Below are 23,757 nucleotides of genomic sequence, written 5' to 3' on the forward strand. Positions count from 1 at the left end.
AGCATTGGTAATGATCACAGTTCCAGCTGAAATGTCAAAGTCCATTACTTTAGCGTCGTCGATTGCCTGGCGCGGGACCAGTAAGGGTATCGGCAGATATAAACGCAGTGTTTCTTTAAGCACTGATTTCAAATACTTCATCTTTTCCAAATCCTCATCAGTGATCTCTGGTCTGCCACCAGCAATTCCTCTCACCTCCGTTTGTAGATCCTTCATCGCTTTTGGGTGCCTTAAAAGCTCTGTCATTGCCCATTCTAGCACGGTATAGGTAGTTTCCGTTCCACCAGCGACAATGTCCTAAAGCGAGAAGTAAAATAATAAACTTATAATTATCTTGTCTTTCAATTTTGGAAATGAGATGCACATTTCACCAAGCAAAGATTAAAGGATTGAAGATAGAAAATAGGAAATTTTATCTTAGACTATGCTCATCATAACACCAGTATATGGAAGTCATAAATTGGTCCCCCTGCGTATTTTTAAAAATCCCTCAAAATCCTTCTTTTTTAAAAAAAATAAATAAATCCCTCACAAGCCATGTAAATTTTTTGTTCTACATAACCCAATGGAAAAAAAAAATTACTATTAGAAGTTTTATGCACTAATGAGTCTAAATGTATATCAGAAATGTGCAAAATTTAAAAATCAAAATCATTTATTTGAGTGTGTCTTCATCTAAAACCATTAGTCAATGTAACAAAGTTTAATCCTTATATTATATGGTGCTATAAGAGTCTGAAGAAGTACTGTAGTTAAGTGAACATTGAAAGGAATATTCATGTATGTGCAGATTTCATAGACTAGCCCTGGCTATTACAGTACACTACTTGTGGAGAACCAGAAACTTGGTGCTATTTCAGAATGGTAGTTTATATCCGGTGGTTGCAGCATATCATTGACACTATTCGTCATATTGGAGCTTCACGGAGGGGTGTACCAAAAACGTACGAAAACTGGAAATTGATTGCTGAATGGAGAATTCCCCTCGAATTGCAGAAATTTTGGGAAAATATAGTAAATAGGGAGGGGGTAGAAAATCGAACAGATTATAAATCCCAACTTGTGAATAACTCTGATGAACACCCTCACTTGACTAAATTAGGAAAATAGGGACAAATTGAATGAACACCCTCACTTGACCGAATTAGAAAAATGGGGACAAATTAAATGATCCAAAAAATGCCGAAATATAACCACTTCAAGGATGAAAAAGGGCCAGAAATCATCCCTGCAAGGAGACAATTAGAACGGTGGTTTTCTTTTATTTTTCTTTTGGACAAATTATACTTTACCCCCATGTGGTTTAGAGTTTTTGTACATAACTCCTCTATGGTTTCAAAAGCTATACATAACTCCCTCATAGTTTTGATTAAAGTGTCAAAGTGATAGAATTTGCAATCCATAACGAAGTCATCTAAAATGTCAAAAATACCCCTATGTAAAGTTGAAAATTATTTGTTAAAAATAGGGGAGTTATGTGTATATTTTGAAAACCATAAGGGGGTTATATGGTAAAATATAAAATCCTACGGGGTTAGTGTATTATGTATATTATGTTTATATATTTTGATCATTTCAACCATTTTAATTTTTAAACAAGACTAATTTCGACATTTTCAAAGATTCTATTACGAATGATCATTTTCATTACTTTGATACTTTAATCCAAATTATGAGGGAGTTACGCATAAGTTTTGAAACTATAGGGGGTTATGTATAAAAATACTAAACATAGAGGGGTAAAATGTAATTTGTCCTTTTGCCAAATTTAAAGTTGTGGTTAAGGTGAGGAATCGTTGGACGAACTTAAGAATGCAGGGAAACCGGCAGAGAATTTTAGAAATTCTGGATGGAGAAAACGATAGAGTCGTATGTTTAAGTTATGGAATTGCCGCGAAAGTCGCTCAAAATTACAGCAATCTCCACCATTGATGCTATGAAAATTGATAACTAATATTGCTCAAAATTATAGCAATTGCCATTGAAAAATTGGACCAATCAGTTGCCGGATAACATCCAATCAATTTTGTATAATTCAGCAATCCAATTCCACTCATTCACGTCTCGTCTTTATAGTAGTAAGGATATATATATATGATGATTTTGGACCGATGTGAAAACACAGAAAATTTTTCAACTCTTGAATTCAGATTAACGTTTTGTGGTTGTAGTTCTATTTCTTTCTTGGATGAATATACTACTTGATTTTGCATTTTCTACCTCTGAGTATTGATGTTGCAATTTCGTTAACCTTCTAATAAATCCGCCATTAGAAATGGCACAACAAAATCTGAAGGATCTCTCCTCCAAAAGATATCATCACATATGAATTTTACCCAACTGAGCGCTTAGTACTTAAAACCCAAATTGATTAGATGCTAATATTAGCTATTGACTTGAGTAATGAATTGGCAATACTGCATAAGAATACAAACAAAGAAGATAAAGGAAGGATAATGTGAGTGGTCCTTGAGGCCTGCCATGCATCTCTCATCTCATCAAAAACTTTCCGTCCAATGTAGAAATAATTAGACGAATAAGGATTTGGACGGCTAGCTTTCGCTACTCCTAAATGGTTCACATTTGATGCTCGATCTAAGAATTTTCAATGATCTGAAAACAAAACACCACATCATGATGTTTACCTTTGGCCAATTGCTTGATAAACACGTATACAATAAGAACTTATCTTATTCTTAGCCCTGCTCTTAAATATTATTAACGACTCCGTGTGCTCTAATTAAGCGAGGCAAAATATGCTCGATCATTTTCGTTTGGATTAGCTGTTTTTAGGGGTGTTTTTGAAAAATTTTATTGTAGCAGAGTTTTTACAGTATATTTTGGGATATTTTTAGAAAATATTTTGAAATATTTATGAGTAGTAGAGTTTTTAAAATATATTTTGAAATATTTTGAAATATTTTTTAAACATTAAAAAAAATTTAGAATACTTTTTAGAGTACGTTTTAGAGTATTTTTTAAAAATTTTTATAATATTTGAAAAACAAGAGAGCATAGGGTCTTTGATTCAAATGTATGATCATCAACACATTGCAGACATAGCCAAATCGATCATTTTCAGTCTTAACTGATTGTGATAGGTTAGACTAGGTATTCTGTGCTTTTGCACTTGAGTCAAAAGGGCTGGATGTTACATCATTTTGGAATGGGTAAAAAATAAAAAAGCCCCCTGTGGTAAACCTAATACACAGAAAAGCCTCCCGTGGTTTCAAAATATACAACACGACTCCTCATACTTTGAACTAAATTGTAAAGGTGACGGAATCCGTTAAACTTAACGGAAATGGTCAAAATGACCAAAATACCCTGATATAATTAAGCAAAAGACAGCTCAAAAAAATCATTTGTTTTATTTTCTAAATAGAGAGAATTGAGGGTTAAGGGGTAGAATTGGTATATTTGATAAAAAATAGGTATAAAAATTTTTTTTTAGGTTCCAATTAGGGTTGTTGGTGAGCCGAGCTACTCGCGAGTAGCTCGCGAGTAGCTCGGTCAACAACTCGACTCGAACTCGGGTTGACCGAGTTCGAGTCGAGTTTCGAGTAACTCGACTCCAAATCGAGTCGAGTATCGAGTCCCATTTTCCGAGCTCGTGGCTCGTCGAGTAGCTCGACGAGCCAGAGTTAATTAAATAAAATATTTATAATTTAAATAATATATATTTATTATAATTATAAAATGACTATTATGGGTATAAGTTATATGAAATTTACAATATTACCTTCTTTATAATAAAATCCTATAATGGCAAAAAAGTAATAACATAAGTGTAAAAAACACTAAAAAGAAAAAATGTCTAAAAAAAAAGGAAGAAAAGACTTTCTTCCTTCTCTCAGTTCTCTGTGCCGACTGTGCGACTTTCTTCTCTGTTCGAAGCCTAGCAAAAAAATTCACTTTACCAATCTACACCCTCACTCCGTTCGTCGCCGACGCCGTTGCTCGCCACATCTGTGAGACTCCATCGCCATCGCCATCGCCTTAACAAGTCCCAAGTCCCAAGTCCCAAATCGAAGCTGCTCTCTGCCTCTCCGGCCTCCGCCAGTCCGCCGCGCTGTACGTCTCCTGTCGGCTGTGTCCTGCCGTGCTGGTTCATCGCTGCCGAGTGTCGAAGACGAAGCACCAAGATCTCACTAGTTCATCGCTGGTTCATCACTGCTCATCTCTGGCTCACTTAGGTAAGTGCTCCTCTGTTTTTGGCTCTGTGTCTCTGGCATTAAAATGGGCCAAGATCGACTAGGAAACTTGTTATCCTGAATTGATAAGGGGACGAAATCTGAGCTTCCAATTGCAAACTCTAACTGTTGTAGTAGTTTAGATTAGGTGTGATATAACATAAGCTTTGTATTTTATACACAAGAAGCTCTCTCCAGTTGTGCAGCCTTTAAAAGTTAAGGCCTTGGGGAAAAATTCCACCTTTTACCCGTTAGAAAGATTGGCCTCATGCTTTTGAATATACATGCCGCATACGTTGATTGAGCTGAATGTCTTGGTTTCTGATCATTTTTGGGCTAGTTATTGCTTTAATTTGAGTGAGAATCCGGCAAAATTTTAATGCCCATTTACTGTTCGACAAAATGCTTGATTGAAAGTTTTAGTTGAAGGGTGATTGGTCTGCATTTTTGCACATGAAAAATACTGGCCAAGTCGGCCAGTTCACTTCCTCGCATCTAAGAATTTTTGGTGTGTTGATGTCTTACATTTTTCTGCTCCTTATGCTTCCGGTCGAGTGAATTCGAATTGATGTTATGAGAGGGAGTGTTGTGAGTCTCATTGTTTGTTGGAATGGTTAGAAATTGAAGCCAGATTTCTGGTTGCTGTCTTGCTGAATGGTAATTGATATTTGCTCGTTGGAGAAGATGATCACTTGTCCAAAATTGCAATTTCAGTCCCTCCGTTTTCTTTTTGTTTAGTGATTTGGTCCTGTCTTTTCCTGAGCTTCATATTTGCCTCCAACACCATCATAAGTCCCTTAATTAGGTCCCTGCTTTGTTGCATTTTAATCCCTCAAGTCCCCCTTGTTCACCGTAGCCTCAAAATTTGGAAAAATCAAATCCATTTTGCCTTTCTTGAGCTTAATCCTATGTTTGCCTATTTTATATGACTTTTTGGGATAAATTAATTCTTGACTTTAGATCATAATTGTGGCTTAATATTTTTTGTTAATTTGTTTATGTTATTGGGTTTAGTATTATGGTTTAAGTTTTTTGGGTAATTATATTTGATTAGGCTTGTAAAAATTCTTTTTCTTTTTCTGCTCCTTCTTAGACCACACTTTGCTGTTTTAAGTTAATTTATTCTTTTGGGAAGTTATGTAACTTTTTTTGTGTTTTTACCTCTATGCTTTTTGTAGGAAGCCAAGACAATCAAACAATTCGACTTGCCAAAGCTTTGAAGATTTATGTTTCTAAATCTAGATTAGCTCATTATTTGGACCTTGTTAATTTATGAGACGTAACTTATTATGTATTGTGGAGTATGTTTATATTTTAAAGCCTTTTTCTTTCATTTGCCGAATGTATGACTATTGTGTGAGCAGGCTGGCCGCTGGTTAATGACATGTTAATGTGTAGGATAAATGTCTAGAAAACTTGTTTTTTGAGTGTGTCGTGTGTGGTATAAGGTTCAGAGGTTTTGCTTGTGGGTTCAATTCTTTTGCTCTTTCCTCTGTTTAAAATGACAGCCTGGAAAGAGCTGTTGCAATTTGCTGTAAAAGGCTCCAGCCTCTGGGATTGCATTTTAATGGTGGTATTGAGGTCATCTTTGCTGGGTCAGGTTAGTGACAAGAGTTTTCAACTTCATTCTTCTATATCCTGTTCAAACACTTGTAATTCTGCTGGACTATGGTCCATTTCTGAACCAGGAACATATTTTTCTGACATGTTCTTGTTTAAAGCAGCTTTCTTTAGTTAGTAATTAGTGATATTTGTGGGGAAAAGGAATTTCTGGATAGATCTTGGCATTGGTTTCTGAATTGAGCTTGTGGTAGTTGGGATATTGTGGCTGTTTGAGATAATTGTTTGTCTCTCAATTTGGTGGCTCAGCTCATGTTTTGCTGAGTTTTGAAATTTTGTGGGGAATTTTGGTTAGTTTGGGTACTTTTGCAGCACACTTAGGAACTATGATCCGAGGAATTAGAATCATCCATATTTTCTGCTCTTGTGGGCACCTACCATTGGTGGGTAATTGCTGAATTTGAAAGTTTCATGTCAAGCAATCCAGCAAGTGGGAATTTCCCTTTTTTCTTCTCTATTCTTCTTTGTGGTGAATCTGATTTTTAGGGGTGTTAAAGATGCTAACTGTGGGAGGTAGAATGTGGATACTTTTAGTTGTATTTGTATTGATGAATCATGGATTTTATGCCTCATTTACTCCAGCTGATAGCTACTTGCTTGCCTTTGATTCTTCCCAAAACATCACCTTTGATCTGTTTTTTTCGTCAAATCGAGTCAAAAAGCTTGATAAGACTCGACTTGATAAGGCTCGATTAAAGATCGAGCCTTATCGAGTCGAGTCTCGAGCCTGAGGAAATTCTTCGAGTCGATCTTCGAGTATCGATTTTCTTGGCTCGATCGAGCTCGAGTCGAGCTCGAGCCTCTGTGTGTATGAGTCGAGTCGAGCTCGAGTATAGTGATACTCGAGCTCGACTCGGCTCGATTACATCCCTAGTTCCAATAAGTCATTTCCGTTAAGTTTAACGGATTCCGTCACTTTTACAATTTAGTTCAAAGCATGAGATGTCGTATTGTATATTTTGAAACTATAGGGGGCTTTTCTGTGTATTAGGCTTACCACAGGGGGCTTTTTTATTTTTAACCCTTTTGGAATTATTGAATTAGTTTATCAATAGCATAAAGTGGTGATCCAGAATAATTAGCTGTTGATTCTTTTTAAGATTGAATATTACACAAATATATCACAATAATTGCGCAACGGATCTTCTGTCCTACACTCTGTGCCACTTTTTATTATATTGATATTTCTCCTGTATAAACATCACGTTTTAGTTCTTTTTTGCTTCACCTACTTCCAAAATATATACACAAAATATATGTAAGACATTTTTATTTTATTTTGCTTCGCCTACTTCCCTCCTGCCCAATGCAAAAAATTTACTTAATATCCGAATTCTTCACACCCATTTCTGATATGTTATCATGCTCATCTAGGTGTCCAGCCAAACTTGATGTGCCTCAAATATACGTCGTTAACTTTTAAAATAAAAACAGCCATATTTTTACAAAAGAAAATTGAAATTGTTCAAATCGTGCCAAATTAGTTGTTTTGATTTCTTGTCAAGAGATGTAAAATAAGCTATCTTTAGATTTTGTTCCAAATGTCTAGCAGCCAAAAAGGATGCCACGAACAAAAAGCTTCAGCAATTATCTTAGAAAGCAGTCTTCTGCCCTCCATGGAGCTGAATTCCAAACTTCAGCCGCCAAAATTAATGATATTGCTTCTTGGTTGGATTTGATTATCATGTTGTGATTGTAGTCTTGTCCCTTGGCAAGTTCAAATTTTCAATTTTCTGACAGCTAACAAGATTGTTTAAATCGATTTTATAAGGGATTATTTCATAATGCTTTGCATAATAGATTGCTGTCGTGGCATTACTCTAATCCATCCCATCACAAGTTATAATTACTATTGCACTATTCACGATAACAAGTTTGGTGCCTCCTCATTTTTTCAGTTCAAATCTGGTCAGAGATTAGACCTTCTATTGCACAGTGCAATTGCAGCCCTTCTCAGGAATCAATCCAACATTTGTATCAAGACAAGAATACAGAATCTGCAGCATTCGGCCATGTGAAGAATTCAAGAAAGTGGAGATGGAATAACAAGAAGAGGAATTTTGCGACGAACTGCAACGCCAGGGCATTCTGTCATATCCAACTCTTTTCCCTGTGCACCATCAGGAAATTGCCAATCAAACTTGCTTACCAAATTTGCCAACACAAGTTCATTGCTGGCAACAGCAAAAGCGATTCCAGGACAACCCCTCCTACCAGCACCAAATGGGATTAACTGGAAATCATGCCCTTTGAAATCTATAGACGAATCCATAAATCTCTCTGGCATAAAGTTCACAGGTTCATCCCAATATGCAGGATCTCTACCTATTGCCCAAACATTGATGATCACCATTGTACCAGCTGCAATATCATATCCCATTATTTTGACATCTTCTCTTGCTTCTCTAGGAACCAGCAACGGAATTGGAGGATGTAAGCGAAGAGTTTCCTTGATCACTGCTTTCAAATAATGCATCTCGGCCAAGTCATCCTCGGATATCTGTTCTTTGCCACCAACAACCGCTCTTATTTCAGTTTGCAATTTCTTTAGGATAATGGGGTGTCTTAAGATCTCTGCCATTGCCCATTCTGCAACTGTAGCCGTGGTATCAGTTCCAGCAGAGAATACATCCTACAGTCAAAAAGATATACACTTAAAATCAATGATTTGTTGATTGTCCGTGAGAATGATCAGAGATGACGCTTAATGAAGCTTAATGATTTTATATTCAGAAAAAATGATTTTATAGAAGCTTAATGATTTTATACTCAGAAAATGAAGCTTAATGATTTTATTTTCACTGCGCAGAGAAAATTGTGCTTACCAATATTATAGCTTTGACGCTGTCCCTGTCCATGGTTACACCCGTTGCGTTATCTTTATAGATTTTCAGCAAAATATCAAGAAAGTCTTCCCTGCTTTCACCATCAATCGTCTCACCACTTGGCCTGCAGGAATATTTTTCCACTGCACCATCCAACCTTTCTTGGACCACGCCCTCCAAGAACTCATCTACTTCTCTAGCAACGCGATCCACTCTGGCATCGTAACCATTAACTCGATTAATCCAGCTGAGACAGGGCACAGATTTGACTAAAATTCCTCCGTTCAGTAACTCCAAGAATTCGCCCAACAGCAGCTTGAATTTCTTTCCAGTTTCCCCTGCACCGTATTTCCTCCCAAAAGCCGATCTGCATACAATATCATTAGTCAGCGAAACAAACATTTCGCTCAAATTCACAGGTGTTGAATCCAAAGAAGCGTCTTTAATCTTCTGCATCATAATCGACGTTTCCTCTTCCCTTATATTACGAAACGCCTGAACTTTTTTGTTGCTCAGGAGCTGAAGAACACAAATACTCTTTAACTGTCTCCAATACTCGCCATAGGGTGCTACCGATATATCCTTCATGTTATAGAGAAGTTTATTAGCTGTGCTCGAAAATGGCCTATCAGAGAAAATCAAATCGTGGGTTTTCATGATTAGGCTAGCTCCATCAGCTGATGAAACGACAACCGTGGGAACACTACCAAATTTGAGAAACATGATTGGACCATATTTTTGGGCTAAGGAGTGGAGAGGATAGTGAAGCAGTGAGCTTAGCTGATGAAGATTTCCAATAATCGGAAGTCCTGGTGGCGATGGTGGCTGATTCTTTCTCGAATTTGAAACTAATTTGAAGAGAAACCACAGTAAGATTAAAGGAAAAAGCGAAAAAAAGATTGGATGAAACATATATACATCAATCTTTAGCTCCGATACCAAGCCTGATAAGCTTGCCATTTGCTTTAATCTCCCCTGTATTTTGCTCAGGCTACAAGACTCTGATTTCAGACAAAAAATTGGAAAACAAGTATGGACAAGTATGGACAAGCTTGGCCACTAGCCATTTGGTCCAGTGGCCATCACCATAAAAAGGTGATGATGGAGGTCAGGGGTTCAATCCCTGCCTCCCACAAATTTGCCACATTTGTGGCGGTCTTAATTGACCTTCATCGATGGAGTCTGTACTCACATCGAACCCCATCCTCTTCCCCTTAGACTAGGCTCGAACCCCATCCTCTTCCCCTTAGACTAGGCTAGATTAAGTTATACAACATCTATCGTTGCGACAAAAAAAAAAAAAAAAGTATGGACAAGCTTGTGTCAGTTGGCAGGCGTGTGGTATCTATATGGATAGACTTGCAGAAAAATGACAAAAGAGGATGGAAAAATAAGGACAAATCTATAAGGACAAAATTACACTTTACCCCCTTATAGTTTAGTATTTTTGTATATAACCCCCCTATAGTTTCAAAAATTATATATAACCCCTCATCGTTTGGATTAAAGTGTTAAAATGACGAAAATGATCATTCGTAATGAAACTTTTTAAAATATCAAAATCACCCTTGTTTAAAAATTAAAATGGTTGAAGTAAACCAAAATATAAAACATAATATACATAACACACTAACTCCGCATGGTTTTATATTTATCATATAACCCCCTTATAGTTTAATATTTTATCATATAATCCCCTTAAAATTTTTAAAATATACACATAACCCTCCTGTGGTTAATAAATACTTTTCAACTTTATATAGGGGTATTTTGACATTTTATATGAATCCGTTATGATATTTTAATTCAAATCATGAGGAGATTATATATAACTTTTGAAATTGTAGAGGGTTATGTACAAAAATACTAAACCACAAGGAATAAAATGTAATTGCCCGAAAAAATAAGGACAAATCGAAACCTCTTACAACATGAGAACATATGAGAACAACAAGGACTGGTTTTTTTTTTTTTTTTTTACTACGTGCATCGAACTAAAGAATTTCAAACAAAACTACAACTTAAAATTTATAACTTTGGGATAGTAAAAAAAAGGGGAGAGAAGCTAAAACAATTTCACCTGAGTTTTTTATATTTTTATTTCTTGATTAACTGTTTGTTTTATTGAATCTTGCTCGATTCCCGTCACAAATGAAAAATATGATTAAACAACAACTGCATTATAATCAAAATAATAGTACAACCCAATACTAAAGAATGGAAATTAACATACAAAATGAATCCATATATCCATAATCCAAAATGAATTTGGCAACTAGAGGGAACAAAAATAAAACCACAATTATAGGGTAAAAAAGAGGAAAATAATTAATTCTTCCGCATTTCAGCTTCACGAACATAATTTGGCGACGGAAAAACAAAGGGTAAAACAATACTATTGGTCCAAAAAGTAAACACCGCGGATCGTAAGCCCCGTTCTGTTAGCCTCAATGGACCAAGTGAATAACTGTTTTTCGGCCAAGGTACTTCTGGACAAGAGTCACAGGGCTCCACACGCGTCTCCGCCCATCACATGAATGTGATAGCCTCCCAAGTCCAAGAAGTTTGCTTGTTTCCAAGCCTGTATTTCTATAGTAAATGGCCCGAGGACTTTGCAGAGCCTGGCACCACATATGTGTTGACCTTGACCCGCTCACTTCGTCCGCGGTGCAATGCTTCGCTGGACTTCAAAACATAAATTAAACATGGGCATACTCTTAAGAATTCACGATGTGGGAGGAGTTAATTTCTACTCTTTAGCTATTGAGCTAGCTAGGTAATGGATTCGAAATCCCTTGCCTGCATTTCTCATCCAGAATTTTTTGAAATTTTTTCGCAAGTAATTTTGTTCCCCTCAAGTTTTTAATAGATTAATCGCGTTGATCCCCACACTAGGCAAAACGTTAAGGTAGAGAAGTAAAAGAGCAGGGAAAACCGGTCTTCTCATTAAATTATTCTAGCAGAAATTTAAAGATTGAAGAATCCGAGGTCCGACGTGATTGAACTTTCCACTAAATGCCAAGACATTGTGGATGTTGCAAGTGTGCTAAGGAGGAGCAAAGTTTAGGTACTTCCGGAATGGATTATTATCACTTTACCTCCTTAAAACTATATCACTATTATTAATTTACCTCCTAACATTATCTTTTAATCACTTCACTTCTATAGGTAATTCAATTCAACATGTTAACAAATTCTGAACAAAAATACATTTTTATTTTATAGTATTATTGCATTATTATTATCACTTTATCTCTTGAAATTATATTGATACAGTCACTTTAATATTATATATTTTATCGAATTAAGATTTTTTTGGATTTGCAGAATTTTTGTGAAGAGTACACATGCTTTGGCATAATTAGCACATGCGTTTGGAAGTCGAACGGGTTGGATCAAGAATTGACACAAGTAATTTGTTTAATTAATTTTTTTTTTTTTTGTAAATAAGAGATATTGAATTCATGGCATTCTACTTATAATTTCTCCCATCTTATCATCCAACTCAATCTTTCCCTCAAATTAAACTTATTAGATAAATTGTTGATTAAACTTGCCATCAAGTTCGAGCAATAAAAGCGCAAAGCCACCCACATCCACTTATTTTTTTCATGAGATTTGGGTCGGACAATCAATTGGTTCTTCGTTCAATCAGTTGAACCGGTCCTTCCAGTCCAATTTTCAAAACACACCGCCTTCATTCATGTTCATGTCCTCTGGTTTCCCTCCATCAGGCAATGCAACATCATACGTGCCCAAACATGTTGCTCAAATGAAGTCATTAATGGCAATGCAAAAGGTCATTAACGGCCACTAACTACCAAATAGAATTGATCCAAAGCTGAACGTCGAAAATCAACATCAAATGTGGAGAACCTTGCCCTGGAATTCTTGCTGCTTTTCTCCTCAATAATGGATTTTGCCAACTGCCCAATAATTCACAAATATTAATTACATGGTACGGCTGCAACAGGTCATGGCCACAACGGATCTTCTATCCCACACTCTATGCCACTCTCTGTCCCACTTTTTATTATATTGCTATTTCTTCTACATAAAGATCATATTTTAGTTCTTTTTTGTTTCCTTAAAATTAATAACTATTAATTGAGTAATACACAAAATTTAACAAACTCAAAAAATTAAAATGCATAAAAAATGAGATTTTTTATGAATTTTTTGCTATATTTTTTAATTTTCTATTATATATTACTTTTTTTAAGCTGTTGTATTTATTTTTCACTCAATTAATAGTTATTAAATTTTAAGGAAGTAAAAGAACTAAAACATATGTTTATATAGGAGAAATAGCAATATAATAAAAAGTGGGATAGAGAGTGACATAGAATGTGCGACAGAAGATCCGTTGTGGGTCAAGGCCCTTTTCGTTGATGCTTGGAGCCAAGTTTGACAGGAACCACTAATGGTGTAGGAACATGAGCCATAAAAACGTGGCCCCGTTTGGATTGAGATTTTTCTCAGAAAAATTGTTACGTTTTCCGTGAACACATTTTTCTATCACTTTTTTATCTCATATATATCAAATCGCTACAGTAATTTTTTTACAAAAAATCCAGAAAAATACAATTTAAACGGGGCCATTTTTCCGTTATTCATTTATAACCCATATCAAAAGTCGGCAGCACTGGATCCAAAGTGGAGCAACTTAATTATTATTATTATCATTAATCTTTTGTCTCATAGCTTTTCTATACTATTTTGCAAGCCTCTCTCATGCAAATGATTTCAATTGTACAATATAGAAATTCAATATTTTGACCAAATCCCTAGTCATTAAGAGTAGGCATTTATAAGGAGTACAAGGGCAGAACAATGGCAAACCGAAGGCACTCAACCTGTACATAGGTGGTTCTAAGCTTCCTATGTGTTGACCTACTTGATAAGTTATTTAGATCACTCAATTGTTTGTTCTAACCATACTTGTACATGACATCAAGTAAACATAAAACGATGGAAATATGAGAACTTTTATGACTAGCGTGAACTTCCACTAGAAATAAGACACAAAATAAAAAAGAAAGCATATGAATACGAAGCCATTAACAAAGATATGGAGTGGCAATAGCATGTAGAGGATGTTTTCTGTGAACTGTGATACCAGATGCTTCAGTCATGTCCAGATCCTCTGGCTTCATTCCATCAGGCAATGCAAAATTAAATTTGTTGACCAATTTTGCCAATGCAAGTTCATTTACGGATATGGCGAAGTTGATACCCGGGCAAACCCTTCGTCCAGAACCAAAAGGAATTAACTCAAAGTTAAGACCTCGAAAATCTATTTTGGAATTCAAAAACCTCTCAGGTTGAAATTCCTCAGGGTTCTCCCATAGAATGGGGTCTCTTGCAATTGCACTAGCATTCACCAACACTAGTGTGCCTGCTGGTATATCACACCCCATTATTTTGATGTCTCGAGTTGATTCTCGAGGAACCAGTAATGGAGCAGGAACATGAAATCGTAGAGTTTCTTTAATCACTGCTTTTAAGTATCTCATCTTCTCCAAATCATCTTGAGTTATTTCTGGTTTTCCCTGGGTCAGTTCTCTTACCTCAGCCTGTAATTTCTGCAAGGTTATAGGTTTCTTTAGCAGTTCTGACATTGCCCATTCCATAACTGACTGTGTTGTGTCAGTTCCATCGCCAAACATGTTCTGCATGACGGAATGAAAGAAAGTGTTGCTTTAGAACATGCATAGATGCGCCTTTTTTTTTAATCTAAATTTCCAATTTCAAAAAAAATTGGCACGTTTGCACCCAAGCAATAAATTTGTATCATACCTTTCCAAGGAAAAAGAAAAATGAAGACAAATTAACAATATTCATACTATCGCAATAAGCGTTTAATTACCACATACAAGACGAAACATTATGTTACTTTTCCCTCTAAAATGTTGATTATTATTGCTCATTTTTCCTCCAAAATCTGCAGTTCTGGTATGCAATCCAATTTTAGAAACTCAATCGTGAAGTGCAAAAGCTGAAGATTTACGTAGTAGAGTTGAACTTGTCAAAAGATTAATAGGTTTAGGTACATGTAAATTTAAAAGTTACCATGTTATACATTTATTTCAGTCAGAAGTTTAATGCATGTCAAGTTTTTTGCATCACTGGACAGATAACAAATCCTTAAACCTTATCGTTTTGGAAACATTAAATGGTCTCAAGTTTAAGTGCATAAAGTTCGGTTAACCCAAGCAACCATTGAGGATTTTTTTTTTTTTTGAAAATTTTTTACAAGAGAAGGTATTCAAATGCAAGGGATGAATTTTTCTTTTAATCTGATAACAAGGGAAGGTATTCAAATATAAGGGACGAAAATGAGTGTGATTACATACATTCATAGTAATTTTGATATAAATTAAATATACTAAAGAGTGTATATATATAGAGTTGTGTGGTAATTTTAGAATTTTTATAGTGAGTCAACCCTTTTTGTATGTTTATTTAATATCCTTACCTCTTGTTTGGTATGCAGTAATGTCCAAAATAATAAGGTCTTCTACCCAAAATGGCAGGGATAAATATTTATCATTATTCATTCTTCAATATTTAGTGTGATCAATATTTAGATGTTAGAATAGAATACAATTAATACATATTTGACTTAATTATCCTAGATATGTTTATGACTTTTATTTTTTGTTCTAGTATGTTAATCTTTTGTTTACATGGAATTCGCTCATTTTTTGCTTCAGAATCTTTTGTTTACATGGAATTTCTACTATGTAATCTTTTGTTTTCATTTTTTTATGAAATTCAAAAAAAAAAAAATTCCATACAACTGTTGGACAGAATCAGGTCAAACCTGATGAATCCGAAAAGAAAACAAGCCGAATTTAGGTCACCCACGGGTTGACCTATTAACCTGTTTATGAATTAAAAATAATTTAATAAATATAAAAAAATTTTATCCATCTAAACTAAGTTATTCTTTTTTTTCCAAGGTATTAACCACTTAATCCTAAATAAATTTGTTAAACTTGTGTGAATCATTATGTTTGGACAAATGATGTATTACATTATTTTCTAATTTTATAGGGTCTTAATTTATTTTAGATCTGGTTTGGGATAAAAACACTTTTACGGTATTTTAATTTATTTCAGATCTGGTTTGAAATTGTTTTATCGAGATTTTTATTACTTCATTATGCAATTAGTCTTGTGAGAAATTAGTTCTGTTAAAAACTACAATGGTAAATTAGTAAATTGAAATTATGTTTCGGGTCATTCAGGTGATCCGCCAACCCGAAAATTTCGGATTCAGGTCAAATATTCTAACCCGTTGTGAGTTGACGGATTGTGTTCGGGTCAGCGGATTGTCTATTGTACATGGGTCTCAACCCGACCCGTCTACCCATATCTGACCCAACTGCCATTCACAAGATTTTATGTTAAAGCAAGAAAAAAAATAAAAAAAATGAGTCAAACTCAAACATAAACCGATCAAACCGGACAAACCTGGTAAAACTCCAACTGTTGAACAGGCTAGCCACTAGAAATTTTTTCCCTTTATATAATTGGTATTATTCAAATTTTCTAATTATAACTAAAATGAGAAAACATTTAATTGAATTAGTGGTTGAACCATGAAGGCATGAACAAAAAGCTCATCCGGTTCATTCAACCATCCGAGTTTAATAATATTGAATTCAGTAAACCTTACAAACCAAATAGATTTTGATCTTGCACATCGGAGTAAAGGAGGAGGATGCCATTTACTAAGTTGTCATGTCCAAGTCAACTAAACTAAAAACATTTGTATGACAGTACCAAACAAAATCCAAACCTTCCAGCCCAGTGCAAGTCACTACCTTCAAAACTAGTACTAGATGATTTATTACTAATAAACAAAATTCTTTTCAGAGTTGAAACTAATTATAAATTCTCATAGTGCGATGCAATTAAAGAGATGGAGAGAGATCTAATTTACCAGGATGATGGCTTTCATATCATCACGGCCAAAAGCGAAGCCGATAGTTCTTTCCTTATTAACCTCGATCAGAATGTCCACAAAGTCTAGGCATCTTGCCTCAACGGAATGGTCATTTTCAGCCTCACCTTTCCTCTTATTTATGTGCTCTTCTATCACACCCTCAAGAAATTCATCAATCAGCTTAACAAATTTCTCCACTTTCAAGTCCAAACCATTGAAACGATTAACCCATGAAAGCCAAGGAATGTAGTCTCCTACATCAAAAACACCCATTAACTCAACAAAAACCCTCAAATTTTCCATAATTTTCCTCCCTTTTTCTTCCTCACTATACTTCCTCCCCAGGGCAACCCTACAAATTATATCATTTGTGAGAGTTACAAATATTTCAGTTAAGTTTACAGGTGAAGAAGAACACATCTGACTGATCTTTTCGATCATGAGTGAAGTCTCTTCTTCTCTAACATGCTGATATGACTGAACCCTTTTGTTACTCAAAAGATGCAGCACACAAATGCTTTTGGCTTGTCTCCAATAGTCACCATACGGTGTAAATACTACGTCCTTACTTCCGTAGAATAGTCTGTCTTTAACGCTCGATTTAGGCCTGTTTGAAAAAACCAGATCATGGGTTTTCATGATCTGGCTAGCTGCATCAGCGGAAGAGGCTACCAGCACTGGCTTGCTTCCAAAATGAAGTAGCATGAGTGGGCCATATTTTCTTGACAATGATTGGAGGGATCTGTGCGGAAGCAAGCCAAGCTGGTGAATATTTCCAATTATTGGGAGCTTTGGTGGAGATTGTGGTAGCTTTGTTTGGGGTTTAGAAACAGCATGGAACCATTTCAAAAGGGCTAGAAGGAATACAACTGAGGAAACTGAGAAAAATAAAAGATCAAAAGAGAACGCCATGGTCTATATGATCTTGGGTTTGCCTATTAATGGGCTACTCTTCTTATATAAGATTACATACTGCTTTTAGAATTGAAATCCCAATAATACACCAGACAACATTAGGATGATTTAAGCCGCGCGGTATTGCATATAGGAGGGATGAATTAGATAGTGCAGATAAAGAGAGTGTAGGTGAGAGGTTTTAAATTTAAAATTTTTATCTAAACTTAAAAGAAAAAAGGGGCCCACATGTTACACAGGACAAAATTAATTGATTGGTCTCTGATTTATCTTTTGGAGCTATGGTTTTTTTGTCTGATTTATATTATTGGTCTCTGATTTATCTTTCCCAACGCTCTTGGACCTATGGTATTGGAATCATGGAGAAAACTCCTTCGTGAAAAAATAACCATTCACATTTTGCAAAATTTGATTCCAAGAAATAGGAAAAAGACGTTTAGCATAGCATATCTTTTTCTCCTTGGATGAAGAAAGCCGGAACATCGATTATTCCCTTTCGGCCATAGTCCACAGCCGGCAGTTGATTCTCCTTGTTGCCACGCACGTCTTATCAAATTATGTAACAAAATTTCAACGGTTAGGTACAGAAATAGGTAACTCCGTCTAGGTTGCCACAATCAATTATAGCTATCATTTTGTGTCTTTGAAGAAAATTTGACATGCAATTTTCGTATTTTCAAGTTTGAACTAATGTTTGCCAATCCTAAGACTTACAAGTCTTGGAAAGTTGGGAGGTCAAGGGTTCAACCCTTACCTCCTGTTAAATTTGCCACTTAATTGTAACTGTCACTTTCAGGTGGCTTTCTTCGACGGAGTTTCTTGTCGATTCCTCCTCCCCTTAGACTAAATTAGAGTAGGTTATACGACTATTATCGTTGCGACAAAAAAAAAAGTTTGAACTAATGTTTAATAGTATAAATGCACCATATGCTTGTGACTTGTGAGTTTGGATTTTCTTTCGGAATCTTGAGGAACTAATATTTGGAAATTTTATTAATTAACTTTTTCTACCAAGGCACGATATTCTTCAACTCTAGAAATATTCGAATATAAAGTATTACCTCGTTTGACAAAAAAAAAAAAAAAAAAAAGAGTATAGTGTATTACCTCATGAAATGTATTACCATGAGCTGATTAAGCTGTAATTGGTTTATGTTCATAATACTGGCTTCTGTAGGTGAGTGTGATGGGACCATCACAGATCAAACCACGTGATTTGAAGATTATGAGTTTTATCTATAGTAAATTTGGCAATTGTTACGCCTTTCAAAAACTAATGATTAGTCTAACTCATTGGATAATCAAAAGATTTTGCTTTACTTGGTTTTATTTGTTATACAATAAAATTTCTGCTCCAAAACGCTATATATAGCATTTGAAGCTATGCTAAGATGGAATAGCCCCATGGCACTCTCTCTGCACTCGTAATATCATAGAGTAATCAAATCATCAAACCATTCATAGTTTGCATAATAGCCCCCAAGAAACAGGAAAAAAATGGTTTTGCTGATAAAAGTAGGTCCTTGACGCAATTATGCACTGCAACATCTTATCAAATGAAAGAAGTACAGTTTTCCAAAATCAATCATAGGGAATTTGAACTGTTATTCCTTCGAAACGAGGGATTTAATTACAATTTTCTGTTGTTTCAAATTTTCAACTGTTAGATACAGAAAGCATCCTTCTCTCTGATGTTCCCAAATTGATGCAAATTCTACATCCAACTCAGAGTTATCCTGCAGCTGAACTGTTGGATAGGCATAATAAGAGATAACTCAGTATACAAACCTTTTTTAATTATTGATCAGTAGCTTAAATACAATTTGCCAACACTAGATATTTGCTGTCTGGTTATTTGGAGAATAGATCAGTATAAGGTCCACATTTATACTTGAAAAGATAGGTAAAGAAGGCCTCTAACTTGTTTACCAGTTTTGCCAATGCAAGCTTGTTGACAGCCACAACAAAGGTAGTACCAGGGCAACCCCTGCGTCCAGCACCAAATGGAATTAACTCAGAGTTAAAACCTCTCTGGCTGAAATTCTGCAGGCTGAATCCAAGCAATGGATCTCGTGCAATTGCCCAAGCATTTACCATTACTGCTGCACCTGCTGGTATATCATACCCCATTATCCTAACGTGTTTAGTTGATTCTCGACGAACGAAATAATGAGATTGAAGTATGAAGTCGTAAAGTCTCCTTGAACACTGCTTTCAAGTACTGCATTTTGTCTAAATCATCTTCACTGATTTCTGATTTTCCTTCAGTTATTTGTCTTACCTCAGTTTGCAATTTCTCCAGGATTTTGGGGTGCCTCAGAAGTTCAGTCATTGGCCACTCCATATTGCATCAGTCCTGCACCAAACACGTCCTAATCATGGGATTTGAAAAAGAAAAAGGAAATGCTGTTTTATTGAAAAAAATGACATTCAAAGTTGAAAAAAAATGACATTCAAAGTTGAAGAAAATGACATTCAAACACATCTTTTCTATTTCAAAGTTGACGTGGATTTATATGATTGTTTATCTGAAAGTTAACGTTGAATTGTATACCATAACAAAACAAAACTAATAGGGTAGCATAATAATTTGTTCTCTTTTTTTGATACTCTGTGATTGATTTTATCTCCTACCCTGCAATTAAAAAAATCTAAAAAGTGTGTTAGATCACCTCTTTAGTTTAGATGAGCTCGTCTTCCATCTAACTCCTTATACAACCCATTTAGATTCCCCCTCTCTCCTAGAATAGGATAGTATAAATGTAGCTAATTGACAAAAAAAAAAAAAAAAAAAATTCTAATTACGCAAAACAAAATGTTTAACTCCAGGTACAAGTAGAATAGAATTTTAGTCTTCTACAAAATACTGTTTATTACTAAAGCTCTGTATGGATTAGATATTTTTAGACCTGATTTTCATAAATTTTACTATAACAGTATATATGAAAAAATTGTTACTATAGTTTTTTATTGAACTGTTTTTAGAATTTTAAATATTATTGTTGGGATATTTGTAATATAAAAATCCCCCCTACCTCCACCCCTGCCCTCCTCCTCTCTTCTCTCTCACTTTTTCTCCCTTTCCTTCCTCCCCTCTCCCTTAACTTCTTCGAAATTAGGAAATGGAAGAAAGCCCAATTTTATTTTTTCTTTTTTTAAGTGCTATAATTGGCTATTTGCCTAATCTTGAAGAAGCATAGGAATAGTAAGACCAAGATAAGGAGAAGAGACAATGAAAAATCCAAAATGAACAAATTAGCAATGAAAATGCAAAGGTCCTTGATAAGCCTCTCGTGGTTATGGTTGTGTTTAAATAACAAATCCATGCGTGTGGCTTGACTCTTGAATATTTCAAACACATATTATTGTACAAAAGTAATTTTTTTTTTTTTTGAGGAGAAACAAAAGAGTAAGTTGTCTTTGTCAATAATAAATCTTGAAGATTACCATCGGAATTGAACCCAATTAAAGTTTTACTTACACATATATACTCCTTGTTCAAATTATGTTTGGTTCAATAATGGAATTACTTCATACACGTGAACGCAGCAGTATAAATATGTAGTCATCGATTAACAATGGAGAATTACTTAAAGGTTGGTATAATAAGAATTGAACACTACAATAGAGAAGGAAAATAAACTGAACAAAGAAGAAAAAAAAATAAAGGACAACAAATTACAATTAATAGGAATTTGGCACCGATTTTTGTTATTTTATTTTCCCAAGTAATTAAAAAGATAAAATTACTAGATAAAATAAAATAAAATAAAATAACTATAGGATGAGATAAGGGTTCCTAATAAACTGAAACTCTTACCCAAACCACCTACTAGTAGGTAGTGCTAGGTTTAGGATTTTATTGAAACCTTAACAAGAAAAATAACACCCTCCTTGCCTTTCTTTCGTCTGCCTCCCTAGAGCAAGAGCCGTCAGAGAATAGAGAAGGAGAAGCAGGTGACACTGTCAATCGATCAGACGACTAGGCACATAAACCTGTAAGTCCCGAGTTCACGTAAAATTCCTCTTTTAAGTTTTAATAGTTGAATTAATTGTCCTAGAAATTTTACGAATATGGATTGTTGCTATATATATGTAGACATATATATTTTTAGGAAGATTTATAAGTGGATATGTAGGAATAGGGTGTTAGATTTGAATCTGTGAGTAAATAGGTTGCCCAAATCTGGTGCAGGAAAAACAAAAACAAAACAAAAAAAAGGGAAGAGAAGAGCTGCTGCTCTGTTTTGGCTAGGCGTTGCAGCAACGCCGCACACACAAAAAGGAAAGAGTGGGGGGCCGCCATCTCTGGCGGCAGAGAAAGAATTTGCAAAAGTTGGCATTTCGGCCAACCCATCACCGAAGCAAAAAAAAAAAAAAAAAAAAAAAAATATTGAATATGATGTCGCCAGCACTTGCTGGCAACAATGAACAAAAAGTCATGGTTGGCCTTTTGGCCAACCAATGGAAGCAAAGGGTCGCCAGCAAGTCTGGCGACCATGGTCAGACAACTGGTTGGCCATGGGTTCAACCCGAGGACGGAGAAAATTTGGCAAATTAGACAGGGGCCAAAATATAATATAAAATGTAGTAAATGTGTAATAAATTATAAATTATAGCTTATCGTGGGTATTAAAAATTCAGGACCCAATTTAAAATAATTGTTAGAATTGAAAGGTTAGTCATGTAAAATTATACTTAGTTAATTACGTATAAGATACTTAAATGGAAATCTAAAAACATTAACTCCATTTGGACTAGCTGATTTTAAGGGTGTTTTTGAAAAAATTTACTGTAACAGTGTATATGAAAAATTTTTACTTTAAAATTTTTTTTGAAGTATATTTGATATATTGTATAGACGAAATGTTTTTTGAATTATTGCATATTACTGTAACATTGTATTTGAAAAACTTGTTTTTGAAAAATGGTCAATCCAAACAGAGCGATTGTAATTTAGTCGTATTAAGCCAAATTGGACAAGGTGAGATAAGTTTTAAATGGCTAAACGAAATGCTTAAAATAATAATAATAATAATGCTGATAATAATACTAATAATAACACTAATGATAATAATCCTAGTAGTAAATAATAATGTTGACGATAACACTAATAATAACGATAACAATAATAATGAATAATTATAAATTATAAATATGTATAATAAGATAATAGTCAAGATAATAAACATGATTAGGAATAATTATTTTCTTTTAAATTATAAAACTTTACAAAAAGGCAAACTTTCCAAATTAAGAAACTTTCTAAAAATAGAAACTTTCCAAATTAGAAAACTTTCCAAAAATGGGAATCGTCCAATTTAGGGAAAATGCTGTTAGGGTTCATACAATGGTCTAGACACGAATATTCGACTTACTCAGAGTTTGTATGTTATGTATTTATAGGAAATAACAACTAATTAGGAAGCTTATGCATTTGATAGGTACGGTACCAGTTTAAGAGATCTAAGGTAGTTCTACTCGAGCAGTCAAACGAAGGTAGGTGGTACTTACCCTTCTGAGATTTCAAAGGTGCAAAAATGAAAGTTTTGTTTTCAATCTTGTTTTGTTGTGTTGACTCGAAACATATTTGATTAAATGTTTTACTTGGGTATTGATGAAGGTTATATTTTTACTATATAAAAATGGACCATGTGACTTATTTGAAATGTTTTGATATGTTATTATATACCAAACGAGTTGAATCTTTTATGAAATCAAAGATTTATGTATATGACGTGTGGAATGAATTTTTGACAAGTAAAACTCAAAACAGTCATGAAATAGACGGTAGGGGCTATAGTCCTGCTTAATCGTCATGGTAGTCTAGTATAAAGTCCGACCGATTGACAAGGTCATGGTAGTCTGGTATAGAGTCCGACCGATTGACAAAACCATGGTAGCCTGGTATAAAATCCGGCCGATTGGCAAGGTCATGGTAGCCTGGTATAAAGTCCGGCCGATTGACCCATGTATGAAAAGAGGCCAATCGGTAGTCATGAAATCTATTGGTCGCCCACCTAGAAGGGGTTTAATCTCTAAACTGAGTACTCAATAGCCGATCATCACATGTACTTGTTATGAGTTAATATGAAATGATTTATGAGTTAATATGAAATGATTTATGAGTTGATATAGAATGATTTATGAACTGATCTGAAATGAGACCTATAAACTGATTTGTGAATTGATTTATGAGTGGATATGAAGAGACTTGTGAATTGAGATGAAATGATTTATGACTTATGAT

At 34.9% G+C, this 23,757-nt stretch overlaps 2 protein-coding genes and 2 long non-coding RNA genes across 4 annotated transcripts; 1 reads left to right on the forward strand and 3 right to left on the reverse strand.

The window, feature by feature from the left end:
* The first annotated feature begins 3,826 nt into the window (after positions 1-3,826).
* Positions 3,827-8,590, forward strand: LOC113723263 (uncharacterized). The gene is made up of 4 exons (XR_003456943.2): positions 3,827-4,196; positions 5,702-5,793; positions 7,712-8,111; positions 8,223-8,590. It is a non-coding gene; the product is annotated as an uncharacterized lncRNA (long non-coding RNA).
* LOC113742601 (cytochrome P450 71A8-like) lies at positions 7,674-9,870 on the reverse strand. The gene is made up of 2 exons (XM_027270476.2): positions 8,639-9,870; positions 7,674-8,445 (listed from the first exon to the last, which is right to left on the reverse strand). Exons 1-2 carry the CDS (start codon positions 9,596-9,598, stop codon positions 7,837-7,839), a joined length of 1,569 nt encoding a protein of 522 aa, XP_027126277.1. The 5' UTR covers positions 9,599-9,870; the 3' UTR covers positions 7,674-7,836.
* A 3,541-nt stretch (positions 9,871-13,411) lies between these two features.
* Positions 13,412-17,649, reverse strand: LOC113742019 (norfluorocurarine oxidase-like). The gene is made up of 2 exons (XM_027269695.2): positions 16,590-17,649; positions 13,412-14,310 (listed from the first exon to the last, which is right to left on the reverse strand). Exons 1-2 carry the CDS (start codon positions 17,502-17,504, stop codon positions 13,699-13,701), a joined length of 1,527 nt encoding a protein of 508 aa, XP_027125496.2. The 5' UTR covers positions 17,505-17,649; the 3' UTR covers positions 13,412-13,698.
* A 1,415-nt stretch (positions 17,650-19,064) lies between these two features.
* Positions 19,065-19,745, reverse strand: LOC113742113 (uncharacterized). Its single transcript, XR_011813282.1, has 2 exons — positions 19,437-19,745; positions 19,065-19,254 (listed from the first exon to the last, which is right to left on the reverse strand). It is a non-coding gene; the product is annotated as an uncharacterized lncRNA (long non-coding RNA).
* Positions 19,746-23,757: the final 4,012 nt, after the last annotated feature.

Source organism: Coffea arabica, chromosome 4e, assembly GCF_036785885.1.
Source record: "Coffea arabica cultivar ET-39 chromosome 4e, Coffea Arabica ET-39 HiFi, whole genome shotgun sequence".
NCBI classification, from domain to species: Eukaryota; Viridiplantae; Streptophyta; class Magnoliopsida; order Gentianales; family Rubiaceae; genus Coffea; species Coffea arabica.

Bases quoted from the DNA above. Each gene is read 5' to 3' on its own strand.
- LOC113742601 (XM_027270476.2), bottom strand. From the start codon at position 9,598: ATGGCAAGCTTATCAGGCTTGGTATCGGAGCTAAAGATTGATGTATAT. The intron at 8,446-8,638 runs GTAAGCACAATT...TTTTGACTGTAG, and splicing joins GCGTCAAAGCTATAATATTG to GATGTATTCTCTGCTGGAAC.
- LOC113742019 (XM_027269695.2), bottom strand. From the start codon at position 17,504: ATGGCGTTCTCTTTTGATCTTTTATTTTTCTCAGTTTCCTCAGTTGTA. The intron at 14,311-16,589 runs GTAAATTAGATC...TCCGTCATGCAG, and splicing joins ATATGAAAGCCATCATCCTG to AACATGTTTGGCGATGGAAC.